General features: G+C 41.1%; 1 protein-coding gene across 3 annotated transcripts in view; it reads right to left on the bottom strand.

Moving 5' to 3' along the window:
• Window positions 1–22,189, bottom strand: part of LOC140202958 (uncharacterized) — a 228,661-nt gene that overhangs the window by 74,281 nt on the left and 132,191 nt on the right. For 2 of the 3 annotated variants that reach the window (XM_072268599.1, XM_072268601.1), the window contains exons 35-42: window positions 19,307–19,657; window positions 14,244–14,375; window positions 13,785–13,934; window positions 12,333–12,449; window positions 9,893–10,103; window positions 6,321–6,487; window positions 4,189–4,301; window positions 1,509–1,587 (exon numbers count right to left, since the gene is read on the bottom strand). In XM_072268599.1, the coding sequence (XP_072124700.1) occupies window positions 1,509–1,587; window positions 4,189–4,301; window positions 6,321–6,487; window positions 9,893–10,103; window positions 12,333–12,449; window positions 13,785–13,934; window positions 14,244–14,375; window positions 19,307–19,657 (1,320 nt within the window). The remainder of the gene's footprint in view (window positions 1–1,508; window positions 1,588–4,188; window positions 4,302–6,320; window positions 6,488–9,892; window positions 10,104–12,332; window positions 12,450–13,784; window positions 13,935–14,243; window positions 14,376–19,306; window positions 19,658–22,189) is intronic. The other variant, XM_072268600.1, reaches the window with a different exon arrangement.

The raw sequence follows: 22,189 nt of genomic DNA, 5'->3' as shown, positions 1-22,189 counted from the left end.
GTGATAATGATTATTCTGGGTCAAATTGTGTGACTCTTGGAAATTATCCCACTGTGAATTATGCACGCACTGCTCAGATCAAACACAAGCACAGCACAATGATGTCATTCCCGAGCAATACTATTTGCAGCACCGCCGGAGAGATTAGTTCATGTGATTCTGAAATACACCTGTTGTTAACAGCTCAACCAATTCTGAAAGCACAACTTTCTCTCCAGGGACTTGAGTTAATGGCAATCTCCATGGTATGATCCCACACTGGTGCGGGGAACTCGACTCAGATAGGTCCCCTTTGACTTGTAGTATTTTGCTCTGATTTGAGTCCTCACTCCCCATGCCATGACATCCCCAACTATAGATCACATTCCTTTCCCCAATCCTACTCTTCCACCAATCTCCTGAACCATAAACACTGACTCTCCAGCATCTCCTCTGGAATGGTTCTTACGATTTGACCCCTAGGTGCTATTCACTCAACCTGTATCCTGAGCCAGACCACTCTTGACCTGGTCCCCAGAACAGCCCTCTCCCTAAACCGATTACATAAACCAATCTTCCACTTACTCCAAATGACACTTGTTTGATAGTTAACATTCTATTCAAAGATCATTTTTTAACCCAAATCCCCTATACATCCATACACTATACCCTCCCTGGCCGCTCCCTGTGGCAATCATCCAGGATTCACTCACTTTCCTTTGCACAGTCAGCAAAGGGAGGCCATGTCTTTCAGTGTGTCATGCCTCGGGCCATTGAATTTTTACTTGGTGGGCCAACAATCAAGCCAGTCACTGGACACAGCCTGTTTTCTGTCTTTCTAGTGTTGCTAAATTCATGGTTGCAATGCTTGTAAGTGAATGATGAAAGATTCTAGTTGAAATGTACAAGAAACTGTAGAGTCCATGCAATGGTAAACACATGGCAAAGTACGCCTGCGTAAAATAGCATTACTGTCACACAAAATTAATGTAAATATGCCACACAAAAAAAGTGCTGGTGGAACTTAGCAGATCAGACAGCATCTAAAGAAGGGAACGTTTTGAGACCGACACCCTTCTTCAGAGCTGGAAAGGAAAGGGGGAGAAGCCAGCGTAAGAAGCTGGGAAGAGGGAAGGATCTCGTGTTTAAACATGCATTCCATTCTGGGTGTGGGCCAATGCATTCTGCAGCAGTCAAAGACCTAGCATCAGCTGCCATACATACAAATGCTGCTGGCTCATAGATAAAACACTTTTTGATTTATGTTTGTAAACATGATCAAGATAATTTAAAAGAAACCTCAGTCTTCTCAATATAAAAACTGATTTACTGGAGGATCAAATTCAATCTGGGCACAGAACCGTTGATTCAGAATTGGCCATTTGTTTACACCCTTTGCTTTTCCATTCAACTGAAGCCAAAGAAAATTCAGCCAGTCTATAAATGGGCTTGTTAGATGCCCAAGTCCAAATTGAAAATCTTCTCCTTGAAATGTGATGCTAGTGAGCCTTAAAACAATAGAAGCTTACCTTTGGCTCTATTTCCAGTGCCTCGGGGAAATGACTAAGGACAGGAAGATTCTGCAACGCTATCAGCTTCAATTCTTTACTATAAGGAGGAAGAAGCAGTAGGTTACCAAAACTAGGATGTTACAAACATAAAATAAATAAGGATAAACAAGCAAAATAATAAACTGTCTTGTACATAGGAAAAAAAAAGACCAATATCAAAATAAAAATCAGAGTATAGCTATTCAGAGGTTATGGTACACACTGGTAATCCAGAGGTAAGAGTTAAAATTCTAACTAAGCAGCTTTGAAATTGAATTTAACAAAATCATTGAACCTGACATAGGCCAGGCAAGCTCCAGGACTGTTGTAGGTTCCAGTGTGTTCTCTGCTATCCATAGAACCATAGAAACTACAGCACAGAAACAGGCCTTTTGGCCCTGCTTGGCTGTGCCAAACCATTTTCTGCCTAGTCCCACTGACCTGCACACGGACCATATCCCTCCATACACCTCCCATCCATGAATCTGTCCAATTTATTCTTAAATGTTAAAAAAGAACCCACATTTACCACCTCATCTGGCAGCTTATTCCATACTCCCACCACTCTCTGTGTGAAGAAGCCCCCCCAATGTTCCCTTTAAACTTTTCCCCCCTCACCCTTAACCCATGTCCTCTGGTTTTTTTCTCCCCTTGCCTCAGTGGAAAAAGCCTGCTTGCATTCACTCTATCTATACCCACCATAATTTTATATACCTCTATCAAATCTCCCCTCATTCTTCTACGCTCCAGGGAATAAAGTCCTAACCTATTCAACCTTTCTCTGTAACTAAGTTTCTCAAGTCCCGGCAACATCCTTGTAAACCTTCTCTGCACTCTTTCAACCTTATTTATATCCTTCCTGTAATTTGGTGACCAAAACTGAACACAATACTCCAGATTCGGCTTCACCAATGCCTTATACAACCTCATCATAACATTCCAGTTCTTATACTCAATACTTTGATTAATAAAGGCCAATGTACCAAAAGCTCTCTTTACGACCCTATCAACCTGTGACGCCACTTTTAGGGAATCTTGTATCTGTATTCCCAGATCCCTCTGTTACACAGTACTCCTCAGTGCCTTATCATCAACCCTGTATGTTCTACCTTGGTTTGTCCTTCCAACATGCAATACCTCACACTTGTCTATATTAAACTCCATCTGCCATTTTTCAGCCCATTTTTCCAGCTGGTCCAAGTCCCTCTGCAGGCTCTGAAAACCTTCCTCACTGTCTACTACACCTGCAATCTTTGTATCATCAGCAAATTTGCTGATCCAATTTACCACATTATCATCCAGATCATTGACATAGAGGACAAATAACAATGGACCCAGCATTGATCCCTGTGGCACACCACTAGTCACAGGCCTCCACTCGGAGAAGCAATTCTCCACCACCACTCTTTGGCTTCTTCCATTGAGCCAATGTCTAATCCAATTTACCACCTCCATTGGAGAAAGGAACTTCTTAACCTACCTCTCTTCCCCAAGCAATGTGGTATTTTAATATTTACACATAACCAACAGAACCTTGTTGGTGTCCTCTTCATCAAATAGAAATCTAATAACATCTAACCACACCCTTACGCTGTTGGTATCAAAGCACATGTCCGGGTGTCTCCATGTGTTAGTGTATGACAAGCAGGAGGACCTATAATTAAATTTTGTGAACTCTGAATGCAACACACTGTCATTGTGGTTTCCTGATTAACCAGAATCAGATTGGTAGTAACTGATGGTCCTTAGCATCAAGTACATGTCCTGGACGCTGGGCAGAGTTGTTACTGTTATGGAACTGGCTGAGTCTATAACCCTCTGCAGCCTTTTGCAATCACTCCTCAACCTTCTGCAGCCTCTAGTGATCCTGAGCATTGGAGACTCCACATCAGGCCATGAGGCAACCACTCAGAATGCTCTACACCATACATCTGAAGTTTTAACTTATGGAATCAAGAAATCAGAGGAGTTGTAGGCCATTTGGTCCCTGTGCTACTTAATAAGATCATGACTGAAACTATACCACAATGCTGCATTCCTGCACTAATCCTTCATCCTTTGATTCCCCTAATATTTGAACATCGATTGATCTCCACTTAAATACACTTCATGGCTGAGCTTCAGTAGTCCAATTGAATAAAGAATTTCAAAGAATCTAAATAAATATCTTCTTTTCTCTGCCAATATTATGAGATGCCCCAGCCAGGAGAATCAACAACTCCGCATCTTGCTTGTCAAGCCTCTTAAGAATTTTGTACACTCCAGTAAGATCAATTTGCATTCTTCTAAACTATTAGTGTACAAAGCCAGTCTACTTAAATTCTCATTTTAAGAACAAGCTTGCTAGCTCAGGAACTGATCTGGTGATTTTTTTTTGCAGGACTCCCTCTACCACACAAATATCCTTCTGTGGTTAGGGAGACACACCAGCACACAATAGTTCAGGCTCAGTGAGGCTCTGTATACTGTGATCCCAGTAAGTCATTGTGAGCACACAAATCCTCTTGCAAAATGTGACAGACCCTTCAGCCAGCATACATTCTATCATCACATATTTGTAAAGCAGGTTGTTTCAGTCCTAAATATTTGATTAATCAGTGCACAGGAGTTCTAATTATCTTGATTTCCTTCGGATTCCTGATGACATAATGCCACTTACTTGTTTTGTTGCATCTTCCCCTCCAAATGTAATATCAGAATGGCTGCTGGCTCATAGGTTAGCTTCAAAGATCCATCCATACCTGAGTCTTTAAGCACTCCTGTGCATTCAGCCTGAGTAAATGACAGTTTAGTGTTCCAGTTACCATATTGCATGTAGAACAAGGTGCTGTTTCTAAAATATCTTTTGGACATTATTCACTCTGAGGAAAATGAAACCCATTCAAACTCTCAATACCAAACAATTTTATCAATTGTATTTTTAAAATGTCATACTTATATACCAAAAACATAATGTGGATTAATAAATAAAAGCCATTTCTCACCTATACCTACTGTCCAGAGTTCTAAGTTGTTTTTACCAGTTAAATCTCTTCCCCATTACGTTGTTAAGGAAAAGCACAACCAAGTGTAAAACATTAATTAATTTGGCAGAGTCTTTCAGCCTAAATGCAACATTATTATCATGCCCTTGAATTCCGCTGTATCTTCTGGAACAGATAAATAGCAAAACACCTGTGGAACTTCTGTACTGATTTCAGGAAATTCCTCTTTGCCTGCTGGCTACAGACTCTTAAAATCAATTTAAAAAAATAGTTCAACATGACTTTCTCTATCATGGCATGTGAAACCCTCCCTGTATTCTACAGAAGCTTGTTTTCAGTGTTCATTTCCCTCACCTAACACCACCACCCTCTCGCCAAAAAAGTTGACTTCTCAACTCCTGTGCTGGTAGGTAATTAAGATTCAAGATTCAAGTTCATTTATTGTCATTCTTTAGTATGTGAGTGTAAAGGAGAATGAAATGATTGTTACTTAGGATTTGATGCAGCATAAAAAACAATACGCATAAAGAACACAATTAAAATAACACAGTAAATGTATGCAATTATAAAAGCAATCCTATAAAACAAAGTGCAAGTAACTGGTATAGACAGATTGTTTGCATGCATTTACAATGACACTAGGTGATGTGAATTCAGTGGTGGTGGGGATGTGGGTTGGGTCAATGGGGTAAGTTGTTGATCATCCAGACACCTTGGGGATAGTAACTGTTTTTGAGTCTAGTGGTCCTGATGTGGAGGCTACGTAGCCTCTTCCCGGATGGGAGTGGGACAAACAATCCATAGCCGGGGTGGGTGGGGTCCTTCATGATATTGCAGGCCTTTTGCTAGCACCTTTCTATATATATGTCCTCGATGCCAGCTAGGCTGGTGTCAGTGATGTGTTGGGCAGTTTTAACTACCCATTGTAGAGCTTTCCTGTCTGCTGCAGTGGAGTTTCCATCCCATGCAATGACGCAGCAGGTTAGGATGCTCTCTACTGCGCAGCTGCAGAAGGTTATGAGTATTGATGTGCATAGATCAGCCCTCTTCAGCTTTGTCAGAATGTAGAGATGTGGTGAGCTTTCCTGATTGTCTAAGATGTGTTCTGGGATCATGAGAGGTTGTGCGAGATGTGCACTCCCAGGAGTTTGAATCTCCTCACAGTTTCCACTGCAGTGCCACCAATACAAAGAGAGGTGTTGGGGTGCGAATTCTCCTGAAGTCAATAACTATTTAAATCGTCTTGTTGAAATTGAAGTGGAGGTTATTTGCCTGGCACCAGGCCTTCAGCTCTTCTCTCTCTTCCCTGTAGGCTGTCTCATTGCTGTTGGTGATGAGTCCCACCACCGTCACACCTTCGGCAAACTTGACAACGTGATTGCTCGGGCGCTTGGCTGTGCAGGCGTGTATGAGCAGAGTGTAGAGCAGAGTGTAGAGCAGTGGGTTCAGCACACAGCTCTGGCAGGCACACAAGTTGAGGCTGACGGGGAAGGAAGAGCGGTTGTGCATCCTGACTGCCTGAGGTTTGTTGTTTCCAAGACGTAGTGGCATAGAGGTGTATTTAGTCCAAGGAGTAGGAGTTTGTTCACCAAGGTCTTTGGGACAATAGTGTTGAATGCTGAACAGAAATTCAAAAACAGCATTCTGACACAAGTGTCTTTGCGTCATTAACACGGTTATTAACATCAGTAACAATACCTGTACCGGAAATAATGTTTAAATTTGAGATACCACACTAATTATTTTTTGTGGTTGCAGCCTGGAATAATTTCCAGCAAGTCATAATATTTTATGAAACATCAGTTACCTTGACACTGAAGGGGACTCCGAGTTTCTTGATGAGTGGGATTGTATGCTGAACTCCAGCATTAAGTTCAATAGTGGTGCCCAAAATAAACTCTCTGGAGGCATTCAAACTGATCTTCATACTCTTGGCATCATACTGAATGTCAAACATTGAACTCACTTTGGTATCTGAGAATCATAAGGATTCCACAAAGCAAAGTGAAAAATGTAAAATTCACATATACGTCATTGCCTCAATGCAGAATATTAACATGAAAAGCTTCTTTTTGCTAGCGGTAATCCATATTAAAATAAAATATTGACACTGATGTTATAGAAGAGACTTGTATGCCTAAAATGTTTGTCCACCAGTTCAGCAGCAGCTTTTTCAGGAATGCGGTACCACAGAATTACTTGGAATTATAATGCAGCTCCATGTAATTTGAACTGAGGTTATTTTGGTTTGAGTGGCTATTGGAAGTAATTTAATTTCCTTAGTTTACACTATTTCCAATAGCATGGAAACCTAATCAACTGAGTTTTGGGAATATTGAAATGCAGCTATAATGTTAAGTGCCAAGAGCGTTGGTTTTTGATGGGACAAAGGTTGATATTGTTGACTTTCAATTTTACACGGCAACACTCTGGCAATCGGCACACTCAAGACTTTGGTGGTGATGGATTGGCAGATTTTTCTGCACTACTCGATGTTGTTTGTATTAATACACCAACATATTTGTATTTTACTTTTCTAAAGACATTACACAATAGCATAATAAACTTTTCAGTGAAACATGTGAGTTTAAAGGAAGTGTGGGAACTGGGCTCCTGGTGAGTTTAAAGGGAGTGCAGGTAACAGAGCCTCATTGAGTGAAAGAGCTGATGGGAAACAGGGCCATGTGTTGAGTGAACCCAGTAAGATCATGTGACTCCTTCACTCTGAGACAGCCTGTTGTGGTCATCAAGGGGGACAAGAACCACTTCCTTACCCTGGATTTGATAAAACCATTTGACATAGGAACAGAGTTAGGCCATTCAGCTCACTGAGTCATCTCCACCATTACATCAGGGCTGATTTATTATCCCTCTCAATCCCTTTCTCCTACCTTCTCCTCGTAACCTTTGGTGCACTTACTGATCAAGAACCTATCAATCTCCACTTTAAATATTCCCAAAGACTTGGCCTCCACAGTCGTTTATTACAATAAATTCCACAGATTCACTACCCTCCACTAAAGAAATTCCTCCTCATCTCTGTTCTTAAGGGACGTCCCACGATAGGAAACATCCTCTGCACTTTCAATCTATCTAGGTCTTTCAATATTCAATAGGTTTCAATAAGATCTCCCGCCTCATTCCTCTGAACTCCAGCAAGTACATGCCCAGAACCATCAGAAGTTCCTCATACATTAACCCTATCATTCGAGTGAATCTCCTCAGGACTCTCTCCAATGCCAGTACATCCTTTCTTAGATAAGGGACACAAAACAGCTCACAATACTCCAAGTCCACTCTGACCTAATGCCTGAAAAGCCTCAGAATTAAATCTTTGCTTTTATATTCCAGTCCTCTTGAAGTGAATGTTAACATTGGATTTGCCTTCTTAACCACTGAATTTTCTCTCCATTTAGAAAATAGTCTACATCTTTATCCCTTCTATCAAAGTGCATGACCATATACTTCCCTACATTATATTCCATCTGCTACTTCTTTGCTTAGTGTTCTGCAGACTTCCTACTTCCTCAACACTACATGCCCCACCGTCTTCCTTCGTATTGTCCACAAATATGGCCACAAAGCCATCAATTCCGTCACTCAAATCATTGGCATATAACGTGAAAAGAAGCAATCCCAACACCGACCCCTGTGGAACGCAACTAGTCACCAGCAGCCAAATAGTAAAGGCCCTCGTTATTACCACTCTTTGTCTTCTGCCTGTCAGCCAATCTACTACTGATGTCAGCATTTTCCTATTCTCGCTGACAATCAGATGGAAATCCCACTTTCAGATGAGATCTCGTGCAAGGAAGATGTACAGCTCAAAATGCAGGAAGACCACCATGACCACAACGCTTAGAAATGGTCAAGGAGATGCTAAGTCTTTGTTTCTGATGTAACCTTAGGACTCACATGTGCACCATGCAGTCTATACTACCCAGTAGATCTAGGAAGCCTCTGAATTAGTAACTTCCTCACTGTGACTGCGGCTCACAACTAAAGAAAAAGGAATGAATTCCACTCTCGTTCAGCAGAGAGTCCCCATCATATTGCAAGTGCAAAGGTGAGCTGGCCACCAGGAGCTGTGAAACATATCAGCTGCAGCCACATAGATTGATCCATGGGTCACTGTATAGTAACTTTCACAACCCTGGGCATGGACGCCCATCTGGAATTTTGTCCGCAGGAGGAGATCTTGCCGACCATTTGTTTTGAAGATCTTAGCCGACACATGGATTGCTCACTGAACTCATACAGGAGTGTTGCTCTTGGAAACCTCTTGGAGAAAAGGTCCTCCTGGCTAACCTTTCTTCCTTGGTCACCTCTGGCAGAGAAATCCTGCCTTCAGACTCTATCCACCCATGTGTAGTCACACTAGAGTTCCAGTTGAGTTCCCACTATTGCCTCCTTATGTTAGAAAAAATATAATTGGCTTCATCTCACTAAGTAGAAAAAATAAACATCTGTAGCTTGGGCAGCTGCGGTGTGCAGCCCCTTGAAGTCCAAATGATTCATCCCACATCCATCCCCCAAGATGCTTAATCTATTCTGAATTGTGCAGATGTGGAACTGCTTTCCGCTGTTCAGTTTGATTTCTGGAGTACGTTGCAGATTGTGTGTTAATTGCTCACAGGAAGTCTAATTGATAAACGAGCATTACACTAGGATTGACTGCCACTAGATATGCTGCGTAGTTTAGACGCATGCAGTTGTGCATAAGTCAGTCACACTCACTGTGAAGAATGCATTAATGTGCAGCCTGTGAATTGCGATGAAAATTATGCAAAATGAAGTTCAGCAGCACATTAAAAAATATGTTCATGTTTATATGCAAATGTTCTCACTAAAGCTTCAATACTCAATGATTAATGAAACCACTTTTTAAATTAAAGCCAATAAATCCATTGTGCTGAATCCTTGCCAGCCCTAACCAATTGTCTACTTAGCTTATGAGATTTCAACCACATTCTAAAGTGAGATTAAAATATTTTAACCTTAGCTTTATTGTCACGTACTTCAAAATATACAGTGAAATGTGTCGTCTCAGATCAAATTGACTCAGTGAGGATTGTGCTGGGCAGCTGGCAATTGCCCACACGCTTTTGGTGTTAACATGGCATACTCAGAACTCACAAACCCAAACTGTATGTCTTTGGAATGTGGGAGGAAACTGGAGCCCTTGGAAGAAACCCATGCAGTCATGGGGGCAATGTACAAACTCCTTATGGACAGCAGCGGAATTGAAACACGATCAGTGGTCATTGTAAAGCCACAGATATATGAAGATACTGAATAGATATTACAGGTATAATCAAAAAAATTCTGATTTCATAATTTAGGGAATGGTACAAGTTCAGCATAAATTTAAAATCTTACCGTTTTTTTGTGCATTCAATACAAGCACAATCTCCTTGGGATAACCAACATTCACTAAATTTTCACTGTTGTGATTATTTCTGATCATTAGCTTGAAATGTTCATCGTTTGTGTAAGTCTTGACAGCGTATGCAATGGACTTCTCACCATCCACAATAATCTGAACAGATCCCTCGAGATTAGGAGCAATGCCTTGGAAATTAGCATTGACCTGAAGTAGAAGTAGAAGAATATTTATTTATTTCCTCCTTTGCCTCCAAACTTATTATCATTAAAGGTTGATAAGCATTCCTGCTTAAAGTTCATTAACTTTGCCTTTTCAAGGAAGTATACCACACAACTATCCATTGAATGACTTCCCTCTCATATTTCTTCCTTTCCAAATTGGGAAACCGAAGGAGATGGTTGAATATCCACCATTTGGGATCAAATCCTGGGGCATATTTCGTCAGCTGAATCTTTTGAATTGGTGGCAAGATTATGTCTGACTGATTGGGAATTTGATTACTGTGACATTAGTGTACTAAACTTTGTGGATAATGGGGGGGGTGGGGAGGGGTGGATGCAGACTGAATTAGGGACAGGGCCTACTTGTATCAAAGTGTCACCCTGCAGTAATCTCACATCTGCTGTTTTCAGCATGTTATTAGGAATGAACTTTAGCCTAGGGAGATCTGTCACACCATTCAAATCCTACACTGAAGCGTCAGTGCAGATCACGTATTCAAATCTTTGCTGTGGGACTTCAACCCTCCTCTGAATGAGAGATAAGAAACCCACTTAAGCCATGAGTGCACCTTGAAGACCACATGTTTCTATCACTGTCTGGAATTAATTGGACTTGAAGGAGTACTTTCAGTACAATCCCAAAGCGTTTCAGATGAAATCACAATGCAGCTGAGGGAGAGAGACGCTGGGATTTTAGTCACTGGCAGAATCCCACTGTTTCTACTGCAGAATAGGGATTCTCTTTCAGTAATTTCTGGTGGGCTGAGTTGAATTCTTTGCCCTGTCATGAGCTGTTATAAAAGGAGCAACTTTGCAGCTAGTTCCAAGATTGACAGCTGTCCCATAAGAGGAATTTAGATTTCAACATCCTGGCACCTAAGCTCAATTAGCACACTCGGCATCCAACACTGCTACAATGCCCGTGTTGGGAACTATCTTATATGACACACCCCTCATTGCAACTTAACATTTCTGCTTGCATGTAGTGGCTAAATTCACTGTTTGCCATTGCCAATATCATAAGCTATTGGGGAAAAGTAGATGTATTCCCCCAGGATTTTCTATACTTATCTGCTGAGATCAAGCAGGCTTGAAGCATTGTCTCTGAATATGTACTGTCCTGTTGAACCAATTTCCATATGTATTTTGGGACTGGGGAAGAGTTTCTCTTTGCACAATGAACAGCAGATTCAAAATAAAATGTCCTGAATGTTTACACAGTCATCACACAAAGCCACCAGAGCAATTCTGCTCCCCTGCACTAAAATGGTTTTTAATTGGTAATCTACCTTCAATTTAGCCTGACGTACATTGTAAAAAAGTGAATCTGCAAACTAGCTACAATATTCAATAATGTGTAATCGTGTCATTCGATATCCAGGTCATTGAAATTACATTCAACTTTGGCTACCCCTTTTAATCTATTCAGTATGGCACGGGTAGGAATTTAATGATTGACTAAAAATGCTATTGAGAAAATATTAATTAACTGCTTAAAATATTATAGACATAATTGAAATGTGACATCATATAAAAATCATGCTCCTTGTAAGGAACTGCTTAATGAACACTGGCTCAGATATCATTTCTGCTGTTCCAATAGGATTTTACAGACATTAGCTTAAGCCTTTATTCAAGATTTATTTGAAATTTTATTTTCTGTTAAACTAGTTCAAAATTCAAGATTAAAGATTCAAGTTTGTTTAACGTAATTTCCTGTACACAACTGTAAGGGCGAACAATTGTTACTCCCGGTCCGATGTAGCACAAAAAAAAGTATAAAGTAACCCAGGGTATATATAACGTGACTGATGGGAAATAATAAAGTAGTGGCTGTTTTAGTGGTTGAGGTGTTGAGCAGTCTTGAAAGTAATTAGTTTTGGGTCTGGTGATCCTGGCATGGATGCTACGTAGCCTCCTCCCAAATGGGAGTGAGACGGACAGTCCACGTGCAGGGTGGGTGAGATTGCTGATGATATTCCTGCTCCTTTCTGTATATACAATATGTCCCTGATGGAGAGTAGGCTCCAGCGTATTTTTGTCTCCATTCTTTCCACTGGCACCAATCATTTACATTACATTTTAAGTACTTAACAATGCTAACATTTATATGAAACAGATTTCAATCAACATGATTGAAAGTCTTTACATATTTTAGATAAATAAAAAATGAACAAAAATTACATTTATGTTTCATTGACTGGCTGCTTACCTGTATATCAATGTGGTTATCTTTGAAGAAGGTCTTGAGTAACTCCATATTATGAGTAAGTTTATAGTTTAATGAAATATGATTTGCCTTGTGAACAAAAGTCAGATCTTCAATTATCTAAATGAAATATAATCATATTTGCAATAGATTAATGAAAGCTTTTTCTATGGATCTTTTCAATATATCATATTAACATTGGGGGCCTGCTACATCTTATTATGATTGGTTTTAAAGTCCATGATTTTGGATAAAGTATGTTAAATTGCAATAGCATCTCATGATACTTCAATAATGATATTACTTTACTGTTGTCAATAAATAGTAAGGTGCCCAGAAATGTCAAGTCTGTCACACATATGAAGCAAGTCACAGGTGTGCTAACACTGACATTTGAAAATGCATGATCCTCAGAGGATTCCTTCTTATTCTATCTTCCAAACCCTCTCCTTCACAAAGTCCTGGACATTGCCGATTTATTTTTGCTTTGTTGAGTTCAAATCCAGCTGCTCTCTATAGATTACTCTACAGTCTCACTACACTTGCAATCCTGTTTAACCTGTGACCCTGTTCACACACTGGAATCACCACGTATTCTATACTTAATTCTGTACCATTGTGCTCAGGCAGGACATCAGCACCACCCTGCTTCATTCACGCTCATATTCAAAAAATTCATGGATCGTATTTCTTCTATTATTCCTTCATTAATTTTCTTTTAAATTCCTCCCCACTTTCTTTAGTGAAACCTCAATTTGTGAAGCATTCAGAATATTTTTCCTAGTGGCACCTGAACAGATGTTGTATTTGTAATAAGTTGATGGGGGATTGTTGGGAGTTGGTAAGTGACTGATCACATGGTACATTTCAGGATAAGACAGTAGTAATTTTTCTTCTCTTTAGAACAAGAACCTATGCAGAGCCAGGGGTGAACAGACACAAATTGGGAAAATGAGCTCATCCATAAAATAGAGAACCTTCTATCCTGACATTTAATTATATGTTGAGTGAACACAATAATGTTTTCTCTGTTACTTTCCTGAATAAATTATATCACTGATTTATTATTGAGGAAAATCATTTTCCAAATAAATGTTCTAAATGCACTTTTCATTATTGCTGCTGTTGGAATTTCAATCAGCTTTCTTGTCAGAGTGCAAGGTAATCATCTGTCTCATACTGAAAACCACTGCACCAAATTAATGGTAATTAACCTGTGGAATTATGTCATGGTAACCTCACTGAATGAATCATAGTATACTAATGAACACCAATAAACTAAGAAGAATTCAGAGCAGGCACTTTTGCAACAACTAGCACGTTCATCTTTACTTTATGAGATACTAAAGTTATATGTTATTAAATAAACAGGGTTTGAAATAGTTGGTACAGTTTTGCAACATCGATTAGACTTCTTATCCATTTGAACAGGAATATCGAACTGTAATACTTTACCTGTTTGCTGTCAATAATAAATTGGACAGACCGCTTGTATGTGTCATCTTGCCTCTCGACTGTTAATGTGACGACTGTATTTCTTGGGATGCCAAGTTGTGTGGCCGCTTCAATGTTGTGTAACAATGAGGCATTGATCTCGTGCTTGCTCTTGAGGGGAGGAAATAGTTAAAGTTACTGTTGGTAATTGTATAATTTAGTCATTATAAACAGATTTTATAGACGGATTTAATAATGTTCCTTAAATATGGGAAATGAGTCAGTTTAATGTTATTAACTGCAAGTCTCATTAGCAGATTTTATAATTGTGTTTTTCAGTTGCAGTGCAATATAATGACTGACATTTAAGTATCCTCACTCCACTGATTGATTATCTTTTGTCCCCAAATCATTTTTGTTGACTTAGTTTGTCCAATGTGCCATTGAGAAGACGTGATTAAAACCCCATGGAGTACTTACAACACCGGCATTTAAAGTCAGCTGACCTTCCAGAGCGGTTTGATCAACAATTATCTGCATCTGGGACTCAAAGCTGACTCCATTTACCACAGTGTACGCTGATCCATTAATCTTCATGGGTGCTCCCAGTTCCTGAAAGTTTGAGAGTTACAGACCAAATGAAGTTTTATCTTTAGCTCTGCAGTAGTATGTACGTACGTAGAGTCATATTGTTAATTTTGAGTAAAATCAAAGATATGAACTTCCTGTACACTAAGGAATGATGTGCATTCTGGTCAGTCAGGAAAAAGATGTGAATTTCCTTGAGGGAGGCCTACAGATTTGGCACCAGGAAGCACAGAAGCAGCAGGTAACCACGGGAATGGAGAGGGGTAGAAGGGGCAGAGCTGGTACACTTTCCTCCTGAAACATCAGTGGATCTGAAGCCTGAGAGGTTAAAATACTCTGCCTGCTCTTGCTGCAGTGTCTACCGCAGGGCCCCACAACCAGGAGCTACTTGTATTCTTCACTCATGCAACGCTACACCGGAATTCTCCTCAGAGGAAGATGTGCAGTCTCTGAGAATCATCAAATTTACACTAATAGTCAGAAATTAGAAAAACAGATGGCCCTAGCCATACTGATGGACTCTCACTGAATAAGAGTTGGAGAATACAGAAAAGACTAAGGCTTAAACACAAGTGATTCTGTAGAAGTTGGAAACCCACAGTAACACATACAAAATGCTGGAGGAACTCAGCAGGTCTATGGAAATGAAAGCAGTCGTTATTTCAGGCTGAGACCCCTCATCAGGACTGGAATGGAAGGCGGAAGAAGCCAGAGCAAGGTGGTGCGGGGAGGGAAAGGACTACAAGCTGGAAGGTGACGGATGAAGCTAGATGTGTGGGGGAGGGGTGTGAAGTAAGAAGCTGGAAGGCGATTGGTGGGAAAGGCAAGGGGCTGGAAATGAAGGAGAGGAGAGTGAACCAAGGGAAAAAGGGAAGGAGGGGCACTTGGGCGAGGTGACAGGCAGATGAGAAGAGAAGAGGTAGGAGTGGAGACAGAGTGAGGAATGGAATGAAGGGGGAAGGAGGAGAGGGAAAAAATTACCAGAAGTCAAAGAAATCGAAGTTCGTACCTTCAGGTTGGAGGCCACCCCGATGGAATATGAGGTGCTGCTCCTTCATCTTGAGAATGGCCTCGTTATGACAGTAGGGGAGGCCTTGGACCGATATTTTGGAAGGAGAGTGAGAATTAGAAGTAACAGGGATAGACACCGGGAAAACCTGCTTTTAGCAGATGGAGCGAAGGTGCTCAACAAAGCCCCCAATCTGTGTTGGACCTCAGCAATGTAGAGGAGGTCACATCAGTCACACTGGATACAGTAGATGACCCCATTAGATTTGCAGGTGAGGTGCTGCCTCACCTGGAAGGACTATCTGGGGCCCCAAATGAACGTGAGGGAGATGTTGAATGAGGAGTTGTAGCACTTCTTGTGTTTCAGAGATAAGTGCCAGGAGGGAGATTAGAGGGGAGGCATGAATAAACAAGGGAATCATGGAGGGAGCAAATTCTGCGGTGAGTGGAGAGTGCGGGAGAGGTAAAGACATATTTGGCAATAGGATCCTGTTGATGATGGCGGAAGTTGCAGAGAATAATATGCTGGATGTGGACACTCATGCAGTGGTAGGTGAGGACTTGAGGAAATCTGTCCCTATTAAGATGGAGGAAAGGTGGGGTGAGGGCGGATGTCCAGAAAATGGCAAAGATCCAGGTGAAGGGGCAGCATCAATGGTGGAGGAAGGGAATCCCGTTCTTTGAAGGGGGCGGACATCTCTGATACTCTGGAAAGAAAAGCCACATACTATGAACAGATGCGGTGGAGACAGAGAAACTGAGAAAAAGGAAGAATGACATTTTTTGCAGAAGACAGGGTGGGAAGGGGTATAGTCAAGATCGCTGCAGTTGACATTTTAGGAAGAGCTATAGTCAAGATAGCTACAGGAAACAGGGTGGGAAGAGCAATAGTCAAGATAGCACAGTAGACGGTGGGAAGAGATATAGTCATAGCACAGGAGACAGTAGGAAGAGCTATAGTCAAGATAGCACAGGAGACAGGGTGTGAAGAGCTATAGTCAAGATAGCACAGGAGACAGGGTGTAAAGAGCAATAGTCAAGATAGCACAGGAAACGGTGTGAAGAGCTATAGTCAAGATAGCACAGGAGATGGTGTGAAGAAGTATGGTCAAGATAGCACAGGAGACAGGGTGTGAAGAGGTATAGTCAAGATAGCACAGGAGACAGGGTGTGAAGAGGTATAGTCAAGATAGCACAGGAGACATGGTGTGAAGAGGTATAGTCAAGATAGCACAGGAGACAGGGTGTGAAGAGGTATAGTCAAGATAGCACAGGAGACATGGTGTGAAGAGGTATAGTCAAGATAGCACAGGAGACAGGGTGTAAAGAGCTATAGTCAGGATAGCACAGGAGACAGGGTGTGAAGAACTATAGTCAAGATAGCACAGGAGACAGGGTGTGAAGAGCTATAGTCAAGCTAGCACAGGAGACAGGGTGTAAAGAGCTATAGTCAGGATAGCACAGGAGACAGGGTGTGAAGAACTATAGTCAAGATAGCACAGGAGACATGGTGTGAAGAGCTATAGTCAAGATAGCACAGGAGACAGGGTGTGAAGAGGTATAGTCAAGATAGCACAGGAGACAGGGTGTAAAGAGCTATAGTCAGGATAGCACAGGAGACAGGGTGTGAAGAACTATAGTCAAGATAGCACAGGAGACAGGGTGTGAAGAGCTATAGTCAAGCTAGCACAGGAGACAGGGTGTAAAGAGCTATAGTCAGGATAGCACAGGAGACAGGGTGTGAAGAACTATAGTCAAGATAGCACAGGAGACATGGTGTGAAGAGCTATAGTCAAGATAGCACAGGACACAGGGTGTGAAGAAGTATGGTCAGGATAGCACAGGAGATAGCGGGAAGAGCTATACCCCTTCTAAGACTAAAGCCCACACGTCCAAACTTTTAAGTGAAGATAAATGTGAGCAACAAATATAAATTAGAGCTGCTTTCAGTCTATACACAAAGGAAATATATTTCACTTAAATCTTACAGCACTAATACTTGTAATACATCTGAAGCAAGTTATTAAAGTAATAAACACACAATAGTCTAGAAACTATTCAAAACATGACAATGTTTTAGGCAAGGTTGTCTGGGGGCACACAGCAGTTTTGTTTTAGGTTCTGAAGCTAAAGTATTCTGCATCTCATTCCATGACTCAAGGCATTTTGTGTTTTGGAACAGGACTGACAGTCCTGCCTATATAGTCTCTTTGCACAGAATGGAAACTGTGAATTAAATAAGTGGGGTGGGAGAGAAATTAACTTGGGGAAGGGTGGCTAAAACGGAGGAGTAGTAATGTCTGAGTGGCAGAAAGGAGGGGAAAGTGGTAGAGGGGGCTGGGTATGAGGATCCCTTTGGAGAGGTCAGGCTGAAGGCCAGGAAATGGTGAGTGTGGAAGCTGAAGGAAGTGATCAGTGGAGTTGAAAGGACCAGTGAAGAAATTCGGCAGTGGAGCCAATGAGGAAAGATTCAAGTTTGAGACACAAGGAGCCAGATTGAGTGGAGATGGGTAGAGTTGAGGAAGGTGGAGGCGATCACAGAAGAAGTGTTAAAGATTGGACATGTCTTGAGGAGAATCAAAATCTTGCACTTGCGGGCAGAACCCTGCCAGTTGGGGGGGGAGGGGTTAGGGTTAGATTCCTTAACTCCAAATTAAATTTCAACCCTTTGATTAAGATCACTGCTAGAGTTTGCATGCCTCACCAACATGGAAGAACTTTATATTTATTCAGCACCAATTTCAAACTGATTCCATTAAATACATTCAAAAGCCTTAAAGCACATGCATAACTGGCACAAGAAGACTGACACCAATGTTTGGAATTGCCTTACCCACATACAAAATACATAATCAGTTTCTGATAAAATTATCTCGTTCAGTACATAAAATCACTGTGCTCAATGAGGGCATTTTTAGGCCCGCCAACTAGTTTTGGTGATGCAGCAGAGGGCCCCTGCTGCCTGTTAGAAGTGCTCACCCTTGCTGGAAGTTGAAGATATGCATAAGATTGGAATACACAACCTGACATATTTGCATTTTCTTGCGGGAAGAACCATCTTCTGATGTAATAGTACAGAGTAATATTATTAAACAGTAAACATTAAACCCTCAGCCTGACCTGTGTATCAAATTATATGAGTTTCATTTCATTGATAAGACTGAATATAATAGACATTGACAGCAGCATTGGCCTATGTTTTGTTCAAGGCCTGCTAGTACCATCACATTGCAGTATTTTATTAGATGAACTATGGGGTGTAGGAAGCTTCCAGGAAAGAGTAACACCTCTAGTGAAGGGGCTTGTCACGTCCATTCGGGGGCAGCTCACTCACCTTTGATCCCCGCTAGACACTCAGCTCTCACTTGTGGCTCCAAGTAGCTATCTGCATGTGTCAGTGGCCACACCCCAGTACACCGCTTTGACAGGCGGGCTAAACCAGGTGAGGGTAGCTGGCAGCCTCATTCCCCGGTGAGATAGGGACATGTCTGTCCCAGTGTGCAAAGTCATTTCTGGTGGAATGCATGGATGAGATCCAATGGCCAGGAAGGTGGTACTGCAGTGCTCTGGGAGAGCAAAGGGCACGACAAGGCACAGAAAACATCATGGTCATCCACTGCGACCAAAGACCCCAGTTTGTGATGCTTGTTTGTATCACTGAAGTCGGACTTCTGAGAATAAGAGACTGAAACTGCTCCAGTGCAACATCTTTTCCACCTTAAAAACCCTCCCACACTGGTGTCCTGTCATCATTGGACACAGCAGACAACCAGCATTAGACAAGTTAGAAGTTTGGATACAAAATTAAATTATCTCACTGATTCAATATTGGCCACTTACTTAACAGATTAGAATCTGTTCACCCTGGTGCAATAAAGCAGCAGAAATCTAACAAATTCACTAATAAGCTTCTAACACAAACAGTCAGGGGAAAATATTAATCATACCTGCAGCTTTTCACATTTATTATCCACCATAAAGTTTATTTCTGTTTTATTTTTCACTTGAAGACCTCCACTTGCTAGAAGATGACAGGTACCTAACTTCAAATCCAACTCAAACTCAGATTTTGAGCGTTTTTCTGTTGTAAACAAGAGCCTGCTGTGGGCCGGAATTCCCCCCAACACCGGCAAGTTATGATCAAAGGTGGCCTCCATGTTGACTTTTGGGTCACACTCTGTCCTTAGCTCCAAGGAAGCACTGTTCTCTTCGAACTGGATGCTGGTTAGAAGTTCTCCTTTACAGCCATCAATCTGAATGGATCCATTGCACTGTGAATGGGCTGGAATCATGAAATTCTAAAAAAGATATCTGTAGTAAATAATGTCCTAATGTTTGTTTGTTCTAAACATTTGTTTGAAACAAACATCTTGAACTTCTTATGAAATGGATCAGAGGTATAAATAACATAATGAGAGTAATTCATCCTAAAATATTAATTGCAGTGTCTTTCAATTATAAGCAACCAAACTCCTTAATCAACAACGTTGGTCTTCCTTATAGATATATGAACACATGCAACACTTTGGGATTGGGTAAATTCTGGGATTATTAATTTCTACTGGAAAATATTAATGACTTTGAAAAAATGTAATCAATGTATTTGACGTGTGTTTACAACGCTGATTTCCTAAAATGTATTACCTCCTAGTGTTACTTCCTAAACTACTATTTAACCAGAATCCATCATCAGAGACCCTGGCCATGCTCTCTTCGCACTGCTGCCATCAGGTAGAAGGTATAAGAGCCTCAGGACTCACACCACCAAGTTCAGGAGCAGTTGCTACCCTTCAACCTACCCCTCAACCATCAGGCTCTTGAATGAAAGTAACTACACTCACTTGCTCCATCATTGAAATATTCTCACAACCAATTATCTCACTTTATGGACTCTTTACTCCATGTTCTCATTATTTATTGCTATTTATTTATATTTGCATTTGCACAGTTTGTTGTCTTCTGCACTCTGGTTGATCCTGTTATAGTTAATATTCCATAGATTTGCTGAGTATGCCCACAGGAAAATGAATCTCGGGCTTGAATATGGTGACATATATCTACTTTGATAATAAAATTTACTTTGAACTTTAGAAATAAAAATGAGCTTCAATACACTGTGTATAACACTTAAGGAATCATTAAGCACATGAACATACTTTTTACCTATTTTATGATACTCTTCAGAAGAACTTTTCATTAGACCTATAAACCAACTTTTCACTAGTCTTATGAACCAATTTTTCACCTAAAGCACCTTTAGAAGTTACTATTCAGTCCCCTATGATCCACTACCTCTTCTGGTAGTGCATCCTAATTTGTAAGAGAGTCATAAAGCAACAGAACACTCAGAAAATGCTGGAGGAACTCAGCAGATCAGGCAGCATCTACGGAAATGAATAAATCATCAACTTTTTGGGTCAAGACCCTTTCGGAGCTGGAAAGGAAAAGGGAAGAAGCTGGAATAAGGCAGTGGGGTTGGGAAAGAGTACAAGCTAGAAGGTGGTAGCTGGGTAGGGCAGTGAGGTAAGAAGCTGGGAGGTGATAGGCCAGATGAGTGGAAGAGGGCAGATGAAGTAATAAGCTGTGAGGTGACAGTACCCAAGGCAACACAGCATAGTATAGGCCCTTCAGCTCACTGAGTCCTTGTTGACTATGGTACCCACCCAGCAGGCCCAACTTCCTGTGTTCAGTCCATTTCCCTCTGAGTCCCACCTCTCCATGTACCTATCCAAGTATTTCTCAAATTATACTATTGTACCTGCCTCAACCAATTCTTCTGGCAGTTTGTTCTTTATTCTCACCACCCTCTGCGTGAAAAATATTGCTCCCCTCCCCCCCAAGTCCCTTTTAAATCTTTCCCTTCTCACCCTAAATCTATTCACCCTAGTTTAGGACTTCCCTACTCTGGGAAAATGACTTACTGTCCACTTTATCTCTGCCTCTCATAATTCTAAACATTTCTATAATACCACTCCTCATTCTTCTATATTGTAAGTAATAAAGACCCAGCCTGGCTAATCTATCCCTACAATCTAATCCCTCCAGCCCTGGCAACACCTCATATTTTTTTCTTTACTCCTGCCAGTTTAACCACATCTTTCCTATAACACAACAAACCTGTACACAGCATTCCAAGTGCTCCATCTTAAACAGCTGATGAAGGCTACCATTATTCAATGAACTATGTACTTGCAGTCATTAGTCCCTCTGTCCCATTACCCTCCTTAGTGCCCTACCTTTCATAGTATAAATCATTGACTTGTTTGACTTTCCAAAATGCATAACCTCACACTTATTTGTATTGAAATCTATTTGCCACCCCTCAGCCTATTTCCCTAAATGATCAAGATCCTCCTTGCAGTCTATCATTAATTTCTTCACTGTCAACAATGCCTCCTAGTTTCATGTCATCTACAAACTTACTGATTAAGCATTGTGTATTTGCATCCAAATAACTTACGTAAATAATAACAAGATTCCCAACATCGACCCCTGCGGCAGATCACTTGTCAGTGGCCAGCATTCCAAGAACCAACCTTCAAGCACCACACTTCACTTCCTAGCTCTGAGCTAGTTTAACTAGCCCTCCTGGATTCCACAGGACTTAACATTCCAGACCAGCTTATCCCATTGGCATTTATTGAGACCTTGCTAAAGACCAGATATACAATATCTACTGCCCGACCCTCATCTACCTGTTTGGTTACTGCTTCAAAAACTCTAAAATGTTCATCAGTCATGACTCCCACACACAAAGCCATGTTGACTCATAATCAGTCTATCAAAATCCCTCCAGTAATTTGCCCACTACTGATGTAATTACCTGATTT

This window comes from Mobula birostris, chromosome 9 (genome assembly GCF_030028105.1).
Source record: "Mobula birostris isolate sMobBir1 chromosome 9, sMobBir1.hap1, whole genome shotgun sequence".
In the NCBI taxonomy this organism is placed as follows: Eukaryota; Metazoa; Chordata; class Chondrichthyes; order Myliobatiformes; family Myliobatidae; genus Mobula; species Mobula birostris.
This window is presented reverse-complemented; position numbering and strand designations above follow the sequence as displayed.